The following is a 12066-nucleotide window of genomic DNA, read 5'->3' on the forward strand; positions in this document are numbered from 1 at the left end:
TTTATTGAAAGTTTTTTTGACAAACCTTTGCCCTGTTGTCGAAGTTCGCAAAGAGCATTTGTCATTGTTGTAATTTCACCAGCCAATTTCGCCATTGGCTCAGCCTGAGAAGGTGGAAGGTAACGATCTGCTAACCTCTGAGCCTGATCTATTATTTGTCGAATACTCTTTTCTCCAACGCCTCCTCGCAAAGCACTTCCATTGTCGAGCCAGTCGAAAGCCTCCCTTATTCTTGACTCTATCGCACTTTGAGCTTTCTTTAAAACCTGTTTTTTTTTTTTTTTTAATAAAAATTTGAATAGTTAATCAGTTTCAATTTCAATGTTGAGAATAACCTCTTAAGAGAGTGACCACAAAATTTTATTTTAAAAATGCTCTGACTTTTTCCGGGTTCATTTTTCAGATTCACTGATCCAGGGTGGCCACTTTATTCACAGAAAAAAATTCTAAACGTTTCATTTATTTCTGTCAAACTGAAGTAAATTTAAAAGAATTGAAGGAAAATGAGAAGAATTATATGATATTCATAAAAATTCAAGGAGAATTAAAAAATATATTCAAATGAACTGAAAACAATATAAATTATGAAAAATTTATTGAATTCTAAACTTGAAAGAAGTTTAGAACTATACAATCGAATTAAACAAAAAAATTAATGAAATGACTAAGAATTCAAAGTGTGCTTAAACAGGGTGGCCGTTTCAATCGACGAAATAAATTCCCGGGTTTTTCCCGGTTCGCAAACATTTCTCACGATCAATGAAATTAAAAAAAATGGAACATTAAAGTTAAAAAAATTTCGACTTGAGGTAATAAAAACTGAGCTTTAAATAAAAGCACTCAAAGTGACACTGTTAAATTTTGACTTTTAAAATTGAAATTTAAAAGTTTTTAATTAAAAAAATTTGTATTCGAATGCTCAATAATTTTCGCGTATAAAATTAAAGATACTAACATTTTTCAATATAAAACAATATAAATCCACGTTATCATTTTCAATGCTCTAAATTAAAAAATCAATCAATGAACTTTAAAATTTTCAAAAAATATATATTTTTAAGGAATTTTGAGCTTAAAACATTAAATATTGAAAAATTGCAAAATTTGTCACCGAACTCTTCTTAAATTAGAAATTCAATGCTTTTCTTTTTAAATAGTTTACACATCCTTGGAAAGCTTCAAGACTGTATTTCAAAATCTTGAGAATTCTAGAAGTTGTTTTTAATTTATTTTAAATTTAAAATTATTTTGGAAATTTTTTTAGAACTTCTAAATAACTGTCAAAATTAATTGAACTTTTTCTACAATTTTCAGAAAATCCTGCAAATTTTAGAAAATTTCTTTACAATTTGGATTCTTTTCAAGAATTGTTAAGGGCTTCAAAAGAACAAAAACATTTTCTTAAGATTCATAGGAAAATTGAAAATAATTTTTCATTTTGAACAAATATTTTAAGAGAATATTTAAAAAGCTTAAAAAAAATTTAAACAAAATTTTCAAAAAATATTCTAGAAGATTTTCAGATAACTTTCTAAAATTTGTATGATAATTTTTAATCTTTTTAAAACTCCTAAGTATCTTTTAAAATTATTCAAATTTTTTCTACAAATGTTCATTTGTAAATTACACATCAAAATTTTTAAATTTCACTCACAAATTAAGCATTTTTCAAATACAACAATTAAGATTGTAAAATTCAAAGTTTAAAAGCTCTTCGAAATTTTTACGATTCCAGGCTTTCTATGTCAAAGAGTTCAGTTAAAGATTCTTTAATTTTAAATATTTGGTTTCAATTTACTTGTCTTAAATAAAAATTCAAATGTTGCTAAATATTCAATAATTAATCTTTTTTCTTAATTAAAAATTTCAAATTGAATGGTATAAAAATTGAATATATTTGACTGAATCAATATTTTAAATTTAATAAAATCCTTTAATTGACAATATATTATTATGAAGTTTTAATATTAATAATAATAATTAATAAAAAACAAGAATAATTAATAATAATTCGGGGTAAATTCCAAATCAATTCAAAATAATTGCAAAAAATATTTGATAATCTCTTAAAATATTTGAAACCACACAAAAATCTTCACTTCTTATAAATAAACTCTTTGAAATTCAATAACATATTATAAAATCCCGTGAATTTCTATAAAATCTGATATTTTCCGTAATCTTTGAATTTTTTTACGAAACTTATTACTTGACAGCTATTAGAATCCTTTAAAGTAATGTCAATTCTCGGAAATCTCATAAAATCCCTTGGAATCTTTTAAAATATTTAAAAACCTTATGAGAACTTTTTTTAAATCCCTTAAAATCATTCAAATCCGTATAAATCCCTCGACATTTTTTAAGTCCTTGAAAATTCTTTGGAATTAAAAAAAAGCTAAAATATTTCAAATTGATTCCAATTGACTTCAGTGAAACTGGAGTGAATCAAAGGAATTTAAGTATTTAGAAAAAAAATCAAGAGAATTCCGAAGAATTGAAAATAATTAAAAATAATTTAGGATAAATTAATAAGAATTCAGGATGAATTCCAAATTCAAATAAATTGTAAAAAATCTTTGAAAACCCCCTGAAATTCCCGAAATCCTAGAAAATGTATTACAATATCTTGCAATCTTTTGATATTCCGGGAATTTTTTTTAATCTCTTAAAAATTGCTTGGAATCTTTTAAAATTCACTAAAATATTTCAAGTTTTTGAAAATGTCTTATAATTATTGAAATAAATAGAAAATTTCTTAGAATACTTTTAAATTCCCTAAAATATTTCAAATCTTTTGAAATTACTTGTAATTATTCAAAATACTATACAATTTTTAAAGTCGTTTGGAATCACTTCAAATTATTAAAATATATTTAAATGTCTTAAAATATTTCAAATATTTTGAAATCGCCATAAACTTTTTTAAAAAAATCTGCTGACAATTCCTTGAAATTTTAATAAATTAATTGAAATCTTTAAAAATTTCTTGGAAACTTTTAAAACTCCTTAACAATATTTCGAATATTTTTTAATCTGTTAAAAAACCCTTGGAATTAAAAAAATAATACCCTAAAATCTTTAAAATCCTTTGAAATCCCTTCAAATTATCGAAATCTATTAAAAATGTCTGGTAATCTTTAAAATCTTCCCAAAATATTTTTAATATTTTCAAATCTGTTGAAACTTTTTCGGAATTTTTAAAAAATACCCTAAAATATTCAAAATCCTTTGAAATAACCGTAACTTAATTGAACTCTTTAACAATTTCTTGGAATTAACAAAATCTTAAAATTTTTCAAATTCTTTGAAATCTTTTGATAAGCCTTCAAACTTTGTAAAGCTTTTGAAAATTCTTTCGAATTTTGAAAAATACCCTAAAATCTTTGAAATCACTTCAAATTATTAAAGTTTATTCAAAGTGCCCTAATATATTAAATTTCAAATCGATATAAATCATTTGAAATTGCGAGGAACTTTCAAATGCGCTGAAATATCTTCAAATTAATTGAAATATATTAAAAATGTCTTGGAATTTAAAACAAAATCCTAAACGTTTTTAAATTCTTTGAAATCTTTGGACAATCCTAGAAACTTTTTTAAGCTCTTGAATTTTCAATTTTGAAACATACCTTAAAACTTTTTAAATCCTTTAAAATACCTTCTAATTATTGAAATCTATTAAAAATTTATTGGTATCTTTTAAAATTCCCCCAAAACATTTCAAATATTTTCAAATCTGTTGAAAATACCTTGGATTTTTTTTTCAATACCCTAAAATCTTTCAAATCCTTTGAAACACTTTCAAATTAATTGAAATATTTACAAATATCTTTTAATTAAAAAAAAAATCCTAAAATTTTTCGAATTCTTTGTAGTCTTTTTATAACCCTTGAAACTTTTGAAAGCTCTGGAAAATTCTTTGGAATTTTCAAAAATATCTTTAGATTTTCAAATTATCGAATTATATTCAAAGTACCCCACGATATTAAATATCAAATAATTTGAAATTCTCATAAATTTTTTGAAGCTCCAGAAAATTCAATGGATTTTTTAAAAGCAACTTCAAATCCTTTGAAACATCTTAAAATTAGCGAAATCTGTCGGAAATCCCTTGGAATTAATTGAAATATTCAAAAATTTCTTTGAATTAAAAAAAAATCTAAAATTTTTCGAATTCTTTTGATAGCCCTTGACACTTTTTAAAAAGCTAGCTTTGGAATTTTGAAAAATACTTGAAAATTTTTGAAACACTACGAAAATCCCTTAATGCTTGTAAATAAATTCTATGAAAATTTATTAAAATAATTCGATAGCTTTGGAAAGACTTATAATCATTGAAATCCTTGGAAATCTAATAAAATTCCTTCGAATCATTCAAAATATTCTAAAACAATATGGGTCATATAAAAAAATTCCACATATTTCAAAGTTCTAGTAAATTTGTTAAAATATCTTAAAATTATGAAAAACTATTAAAAATTTCTTGAAATTCTTAAAAATACCCTGAAATAATTCAAAAGAATTAAATTTTTTGAAATTCTTTGGGATCCCTTCAAATTATTGAAGTCTATTAAAAATTCCTTGAAATATTTTGAAATACCCTAAAATCTTTCAAATCCTTTGAAATACCTTCAAATCATTGAAATCTGTTGAAAGTTCTTTGGAATAAAAAAAAATAGCCTAAAATCTTTGAAATCCTTTGAAATACCTTCAAATTAATTGAATTTTTCAAAAATTTCTTTGAATTAAAAAAAAAAATTTAACATTTTTCAAATTCTTATAATAGCGCTTGAAACTTTTTAAAGCTCTTCCTTTGGAATTTTGAAAAATAGCCTAAAATCTTTAAAATCGTTTCAAATTATCGAAGTATATTCAAAGTCCCTTAAGATATTAAATTACAAATTCTTTAAAATCATTTGAAATTCCCTGAAATGTTTTAAGGCTCTGGAAAAGTAATTGGGTTTTTTTAAAAATACCGTAAAATGTTTTAAATTCTTTAAAATTCTTTAAAAATTCTTTAAAAATTGCTTAGAATCTTTCAAAATATCCTGAAACATTATGGGTCCTATAAAATAATTCCATATTTTCCATAATTCTGGGAAATATTTTTAAATATCTTCAAATTATTAAAAACTATTTAAAATTTCTTGGAATTCTTAAAAATACCCTGAAATAATTCAAAAGCATTTAAATTTTTCAAATCCTTTAGGATCCCTCCAAATTATTTAAGTCTATTAAAATTTCTTTGAAATATTTAAAAATACCCTCGAATCTTTCAAATCTTTTGAAATACGTTTAAATTAATTGAAATTTTCAAAAATCGTAACATTTTTCAAATTCTTTTGATATCCCTTGAAACTTTTTAAAGCTCTTGCTTTGGAATTTCGAAAAATATCATAAAATTTTTAAAATCACTTCAAATTATCGAAGTTTATTCAAAGTCCCCTCAGATATTAAATTTCAAATTCTTTAAAATCATTTGAAATTCCCTGAAATGTTTTAAGGCTCTGGAAAAGTCATTGGGTTTTTTAAAAATACCGTAAAATCTTTTAAATTCTTTGAAATCCCTTCATATTATCGAAATCTATAAAAAAATTCTTGGATTGTTTTTAAATTCCCCCAAAACATTTCAAATACTCTTTAATCCGTTGAAAATTTCTTTAGAATTAAAAAAAAAATACCCTAAAATCTTTAAAATCCTCTGAAATACCTTCAAATTAATTTAAATCTTTAAAAATCATAACATTTTTCAAATTCTTTTGATATCCCTTGAAACGTTTTAAAGCTCTTTCTTTGGAATTTCGAAAAATATCATAAAATCTTTAAAATCACTTCAAATTATCAAAGTATATTCAAAGTCCCCTCAGATATTAAATTTCAAATTCTTTAAAATCATTTGAAATTCCCTGAATTGTTTTAAGGCTCTGGAAAAGTCATTGGGTTTTTTAAAAATACCGTAAAATCTTTTAAATTCTTTGAAATCCCTTCATATTATCGAAATCTATAAAAAAAATTCTTGGATTGTTTTTAAATTCCCCCAAAACATTTCAAATACTCTTTAATCCGTTGAAAATTTCTTTAGAATTAAAAAAAAATACCCTAAAATCTTTAAAATCCTCTGAAATACCTTCAAATTAATTTAAATCTTTAAAAATCATAACATTTTTCAAATTCTTTTGATAGCCCTTGAAACTTTTTAAAGCTCTTGCTTTGGAATTTCGAAAAATATCATAAAATCTTTAAAATCACTTCAAATTATCGAAGTTTATTCAAAGTCCCCTAAGATATTAAATTTCAAATTCTTTAAAATCATTTGAAATTCCCTGAATTGTTTTAAGGCTCTGGAAAAGTCATTGGGTTTTTTAAAAATACCGTAAAATCTCTTAAATTCTTTGAAATCCCTTCATATTATCGAAATCTATAAAAAAATTCTTGGATTGTTTTTAAATTCCCCCAAAACATTTCAAATACTCTTTAATCCGTTGAAAATTTCTTTAGAATTAAAAAAAAAATACCCTAAAATCTTTAAAATCCTCTGAAATACCTTCAAATTAATTTAAATCTTTAAAAATCATAACATTTTTCAAATTCTTTTGATAGCCTTTGAAACTTTTTAAAGCTCTTGCTATGGAATTTTGGAAAATACCATAAAATCTTTAAAATCACTACAAATTATCAAAGTTTATTCAAAGTACCCTAAGATATTAAATTTCAAATCCTTTTAAATCATTTGAAAATCCCTGAAATGTCTAAAAAAAATTTCAAATCCTTTGGGATCCTTTCAAATTATTGAAGTCTATTAAAAATAATCGTTTCCTTGGAATCTTTTTAAATACCCAAAATATTTGAAATACCTTTAACCTTTTCAAAGTGCGGCAGTCCTACTTATTTTTCTCTGACTTTTGCAATTTTTTTTTCTTCTAAATCGCTGACTTTTCCCTGATTTCCAGGTTTTTAAAATTAATTACCGTCAAGTGGTCAGCGTCCCATTCCTCTTCATCGTAGGTCGTCAACTGGAGAACGCGAATTATTTCATTCAATTCGTCGGACATTCGACCAGTAAGATAATTTCGATTTTCAGCTGCCTCCTCGGCTCCTTTTCCACCGTGAGAAAGTATGTGAATGAAGATTTTCATTGAACAAATAAGAATTGGGGCAAGTGTCTTGACCTGGAGAAATAAAATTATTTATTTAGTGACTTCTCTTTAGAAAGTACTGACCTCGGATCCACTTTAGAGATCGAAGATAGTGTAAATAGTATCACTAATTAAAAAAAAAAAAAAAATAGTGTCAAGAAAATTGCAACTTTTCCGACGTGATAGAGTTTATTTTTATAAAAAATGAAATTCAAGTTTAAAATTTCAAAATGTTACTATTGTCGATTGAAATTATTTCGATGAAACTGCTGCAATTTAAAAAAAAATCATTCTTCTTCGTTGAAAATTCAACTATTTGTTGAACATTCATCTTTTGGTTTGAAAATTGATCTCTTTTTGTAGAAATGTAATGTTTTTGTTCAAAATACAACTGCCTGATTAAAAATTAATCTGCTTCGGCTAACTAATAAGTTTTTTGTTGAAAATTAAACTTTTTTGTAGAAAATTCGTATTTTTGACTCGAAAATTAAATAATTTTGTAGACAAATTAACGACTTGACTGAAAATCGACGTATTTAGTTGAAAATTCGGGGTTTATCGGTAAAAAATTCAACTAGTATCTTAAAAGTTAATTTTTTTGGTTCAAGATTCCTAATTTTAGTTAAAAATTTGTTCTTTTAACTGAAAATTTAACTATTTTACAATTTTGTAAAAAACTTAACTGTTTGGTTGAAATTCGCCTTTTTTGGTAAAAAATTACACTGTTTGGTTGAAAATTAATATGGTTTAGCTCGGAATTCAAGAATTCTGTTAAAAATTCATTTTTATTGGTTAAATCAAACTCCTTTTTATTGAAAATTTTTTTTCTTGAAAATTCAACTGCTTGCTTAAAAATGTATATTTTTTTCAAAACTGTTCCTTTCTAATATAAAATTTATCTTCTTCTTTAAATATTAAACTATCTGAATAAAAAATGTTTGTGCTTTGTTGAGAATTTATCTTTTTTGGTAAAAAAATTAATCTTCAAAAAAGATTTTTCAAGGAAAAGTGTCATTTTTTCGAAACAGTATTAAAATAGTGTCATTGCTAAAAAAAAGTGTAAAATAGTGTGAACAGCGTAGTAAGTCCCAGGCCTGAATAGGGTCATAATCATAAAATTTATCAAACATAAAAATTAGCTTCATAATTTTAGTTAGAAATTCCTTTTTTTTTCTTAAAAAGTTGAAAATTCAACTGCTTTATAGAAAGTTCGTATTTTTGACTTTAAAATTCAACAATTTCGTATAAAATTCAACTACCTACTAAAAAATTAAACTGTCTTCTAGAAAATTCGTTCATTTATTGAAAATTAATTCTCCTTAATGAAAATTTTAAATAAAATTTGGAATAACATCACATGCATTGTTTAAAATATTTATTTGATAATTTATGTCATTTGTTAAAGAATCGTATTTTTTATAGAAAGTTGATCTTCTTGTTTGAAAAATCATTTTTGTTAGATAAATCCAACTGTTTTTTTGTTTGTTATAAATTCACAATTAATCTTTTTGAGTATAAAATTAATTGTCTTGGTTAAAAATTCATATTTTGTGTTTAAAATTAAACTGTTAGGTTGAAAATGTATGCAATTTGTTAAAAATTCGTTTTCTTTTGTACAAAATTGATGTATTTTGCTAATAATTTGTCTTTGTTGGTTAAATCCAACTCCTGTTTTGATTGATATCAGAACTAATCTTTTTGAGTGGAAAATTAATTTTCTTAATTCACCTTCTTTGATAGAAAATTAATCTTCTTGGTTGAAAATTCAACGGTATGGTTGAAAAACTATGTATTTTGTTGAAAATTCAACTTTTTGGTACAAAAAAAAAACTATTTTGTTAAAATTTCATCTTTGTTGGTGAAATTCAACTGTTTTTTTTATATTTTTTATTGAAATCTTTTTTTTGTTGAAATATCAAATATTTATGACATTTTGGGCTAAAAATTCATCTTTTTTGGTGGTAAATTAATTTTCTGAATTAAAACTTTATTTTTTTGGTTGAAAAATTAAACTGTTTGGTTAAAAAATTATGCGATTGGCTTGAAAATGTATGTATTTTGTAAAATATTTGTCTTTGTTGGTTGAATCCAACTGCCTTTTTTAATTAAAATCAAAATTAATCTTTTTGGATGGAAAATAAATTTTCTTAATTGACAATTCATTTTTTTTTTTTGAAAAATTAAACAGTTTGGTTAAAAATGCATGCAATTTGTCAAAACATCGTTTTCTTTAATTTAAAATTGATCTTTTTAGTTAAAAATTCAGCTGCTTTTTGAAAATTTATGTATTTTGTTGAAAATTCGCCCTTTTTGGTTAAATACAAATACTGTATATTTTTTTATCAAAACCTTTTTTGTTAAAATATGAACTATTACATTTTCCGTTGAAAATTCAACTCCCTGTTTGAAAGTTGAACTATTTTCTTGAAAATTATTTTTTTTGGTTGATGATTTATAATCCTAAGTTAGTCGAAAATTCATCTCTTTGCTTGAAGTTTCATAATTTTAGTTGAAAATTCTTCTTTTATGGATATAAAATTTATGGTATAAAATTAAACTATCTTATAGAAAATTCGTTCATTTATTGAAAATTATTTTTCCGCAATAAAAATTGCACAGTTAAATATTAATCTTTTTTGGGTGAAAAAATAACTTACTTAATTTAAAATTCATTTTTTTTGTTTGATAAATTAAACTGTTTGGTTAAAAAATTATGTAATTTGTTAGAAAATTGTCTTCTTTGATAGAAAATTTATCTTGTTAGTTGAAAATTCAGCTCCCTGCTTGTAGAGTTCTTAAATTCCCGAGAATTTAAGTTCAGGTTATATAATCGAGAATAAGACAGAATTTAGGAGAATTTAAGAATTTATGATTTTTAACAATATTTTTATTGTTCAGGCTATATCAGCGTTTGAATATAAACTATTTTCTAGCTCAGACATATTCAGAAATTACAGTGTTTTATATACAAATTAAAAATTTTCAAATGTATTAATTTATTTCAAACAAAAAAAAAGAAAGTTTTTTCTACTTTAAAAGAAAACTCTTTAACAAAATACTGGAATTTTCAACAAAATAATTGAATTTTTAACATAATAGTTGAATATTCAACCTAACAAAACAAACTGTTAACGAAAAAGTGTCATTGTTTATATTTTAATCAAAAAATTAATACAACAAAAAAAAAGAATTTTAAATCCAAAAGACGAATTTCCAACAAATGAAGATTTTTCACTTAAAAAATAAATAAAAGTTTATCTAAATTATTGAACCTTCAAACCAAAACCAAAAATTAATTTTCTACGAAACTGATGCATTTTTACGCAAAAAAGGAAATTTCAAACCCAAGTAGTTGAATTTTCAATTGAAAAAGATTAATTTATAACAAGATAATTAAACTTTAAACCAACGAGATAACTTTTCAACTTAAAATATAAATCTTTAACAAAAAAGTGATTTCTTAGACAAACGATTTAACCAAATGTTTTAAAGAAATTAGTTGAATTATCAAGCAAAGAAGAACCATTTTTAACCAAAAAGTTGCATTTTCATACAAAAAATGAAATTTCTTCTATAACAGATGAAATTTTAAATCAAAGAGATAAATTTTCAAAAAAATAGTTGGATTTTCTGTTGAAAAAATTTTAGACGAGTTTTCACGACCAAACTATGAATTTTTTAACAAGAAATAATTTTCTGCCAAAGAAATTGAATTTTCAATTCAAAAAGACAAAAGTTACATTTTTATCAAAAAATATGAAATTTATCTTAAGCAGAAGAATTTTTTATTACAAAAAAAGTTGAGTTTTCACCCAAAAAAGATTCCAGTTAACTCAGCAACATCAACAATTGAATTTTTGTAACAAAAAATAAGTTTCTACAAAAAAAATTGAATTTTGAATCCAAAAAAACGAATTTTTTTAACCAAAAAGAATGAATTTTTAACAAAACAGTTAAATTCTCTATGAAATAGTTGCATTTTTATTCAAAAAAAGATCAATTTTGTACTAAAACAGATGAATTTGTAATAAAAAACAAATTTTTTTTATAAGTGGAACTTTCATCCAGAAAATATTTCAGTTCATTTTTTAACAACAAAACATAAATTTTAAACAAAGAGTAAATTTTCTACGAAATAGTAAAGTTTTTAAGAAAATAGTATAATAGCTTAATTTCTAACCAAACAGTTGCATTTTTATCGAAAAAAAAATATTCAATTTCTGCTAAAGCAGGTAAACTTTAAAATAAAAAAGACAAACTTTCAATAAAAGAGTTGAATTTTCAAACTAAAAGTTAACGAAAAAATGCAATTTTCTATTAATTAAAATAAATTCCGAGATTTTCATAAATTCTCAGAGAATTTATTTCTCGGTTATATTCTCATTCTCGGGAATTTTTTTTGAGAGCGTGCTTCATTTGTTTAAATTGCAATATTAAATTGAATAACAATGATTATTTATTTGTAAAAGTAGAGTTCAATTCTTTTATATAAAATTCTTTTTTAATGCTGTTTGTTTAAATAAATTAGTCGATAATTCAAGTACCTCGTTAAAAATGTACGTATTTTGTTGAAAATTAGTTATTTTGGGTTCAATTAAATTATTTTTTCATTCAAAATTTAAATCTTATTTGGCTGAATAATCAACTAAAATATTTTTTATTCAGAATTATTATTTTTTATATGAAGATTTAATTACTTGGCTGAGAGTTACTCTTTTGTTAAAAATTAATTTCTTGCTGATAATGATTCATAATTTTTATTGAAAATTCATCTTCTCAGTAGAAAAATGAGCTATTTTGTTGAAAATTCGTTTCTTCTCAAGCTGTATATTATTTTTTTCAACTGAAAATATAACAGTTCGATATTTGGTTGGAAAATTATTCTTTTTAGTTGAAAATTTTCACTTTTTTGTAGGAATGAATATTCTGG

General features: G+C 23.2%; 1 protein-coding gene across 3 annotated transcripts in view; it reads right to left on the minus strand.

The window, feature by feature from the left end:
- The window catches only part of LOC117171399 (vinculin), a 90781-nt gene that overhangs the window by 62616 nt on the left and 16099 nt on the right, over positions 1-12066 (minus strand). For all 3 annotated transcript variants that reach the window (XM_033358677.1, XM_033358676.1, XM_033358675.1), the window contains exons 5-6: positions 6969-7169; positions 26-266 (exon numbers count right to left, since the gene is read on the minus strand). In XM_033358677.1, coding sequence (XP_033214568.1) covers positions 26-266; positions 6969-7169 — 442 coding nt within the window. The remainder of the gene's footprint in view (positions 1-25; positions 267-6968; positions 7170-12066) is intronic.

The sequence above is a fragment of the Belonocnema kinseyi genome, chromosome 4, assembly GCF_010883055.1.
Source record: "Belonocnema kinseyi isolate 2016_QV_RU_SX_M_011 chromosome 4, B_treatae_v1, whole genome shotgun sequence".
Taxonomy (NCBI): domain Eukaryota; kingdom Metazoa; phylum Arthropoda; class Insecta; order Hymenoptera; family Cynipidae; genus Belonocnema; species Belonocnema kinseyi.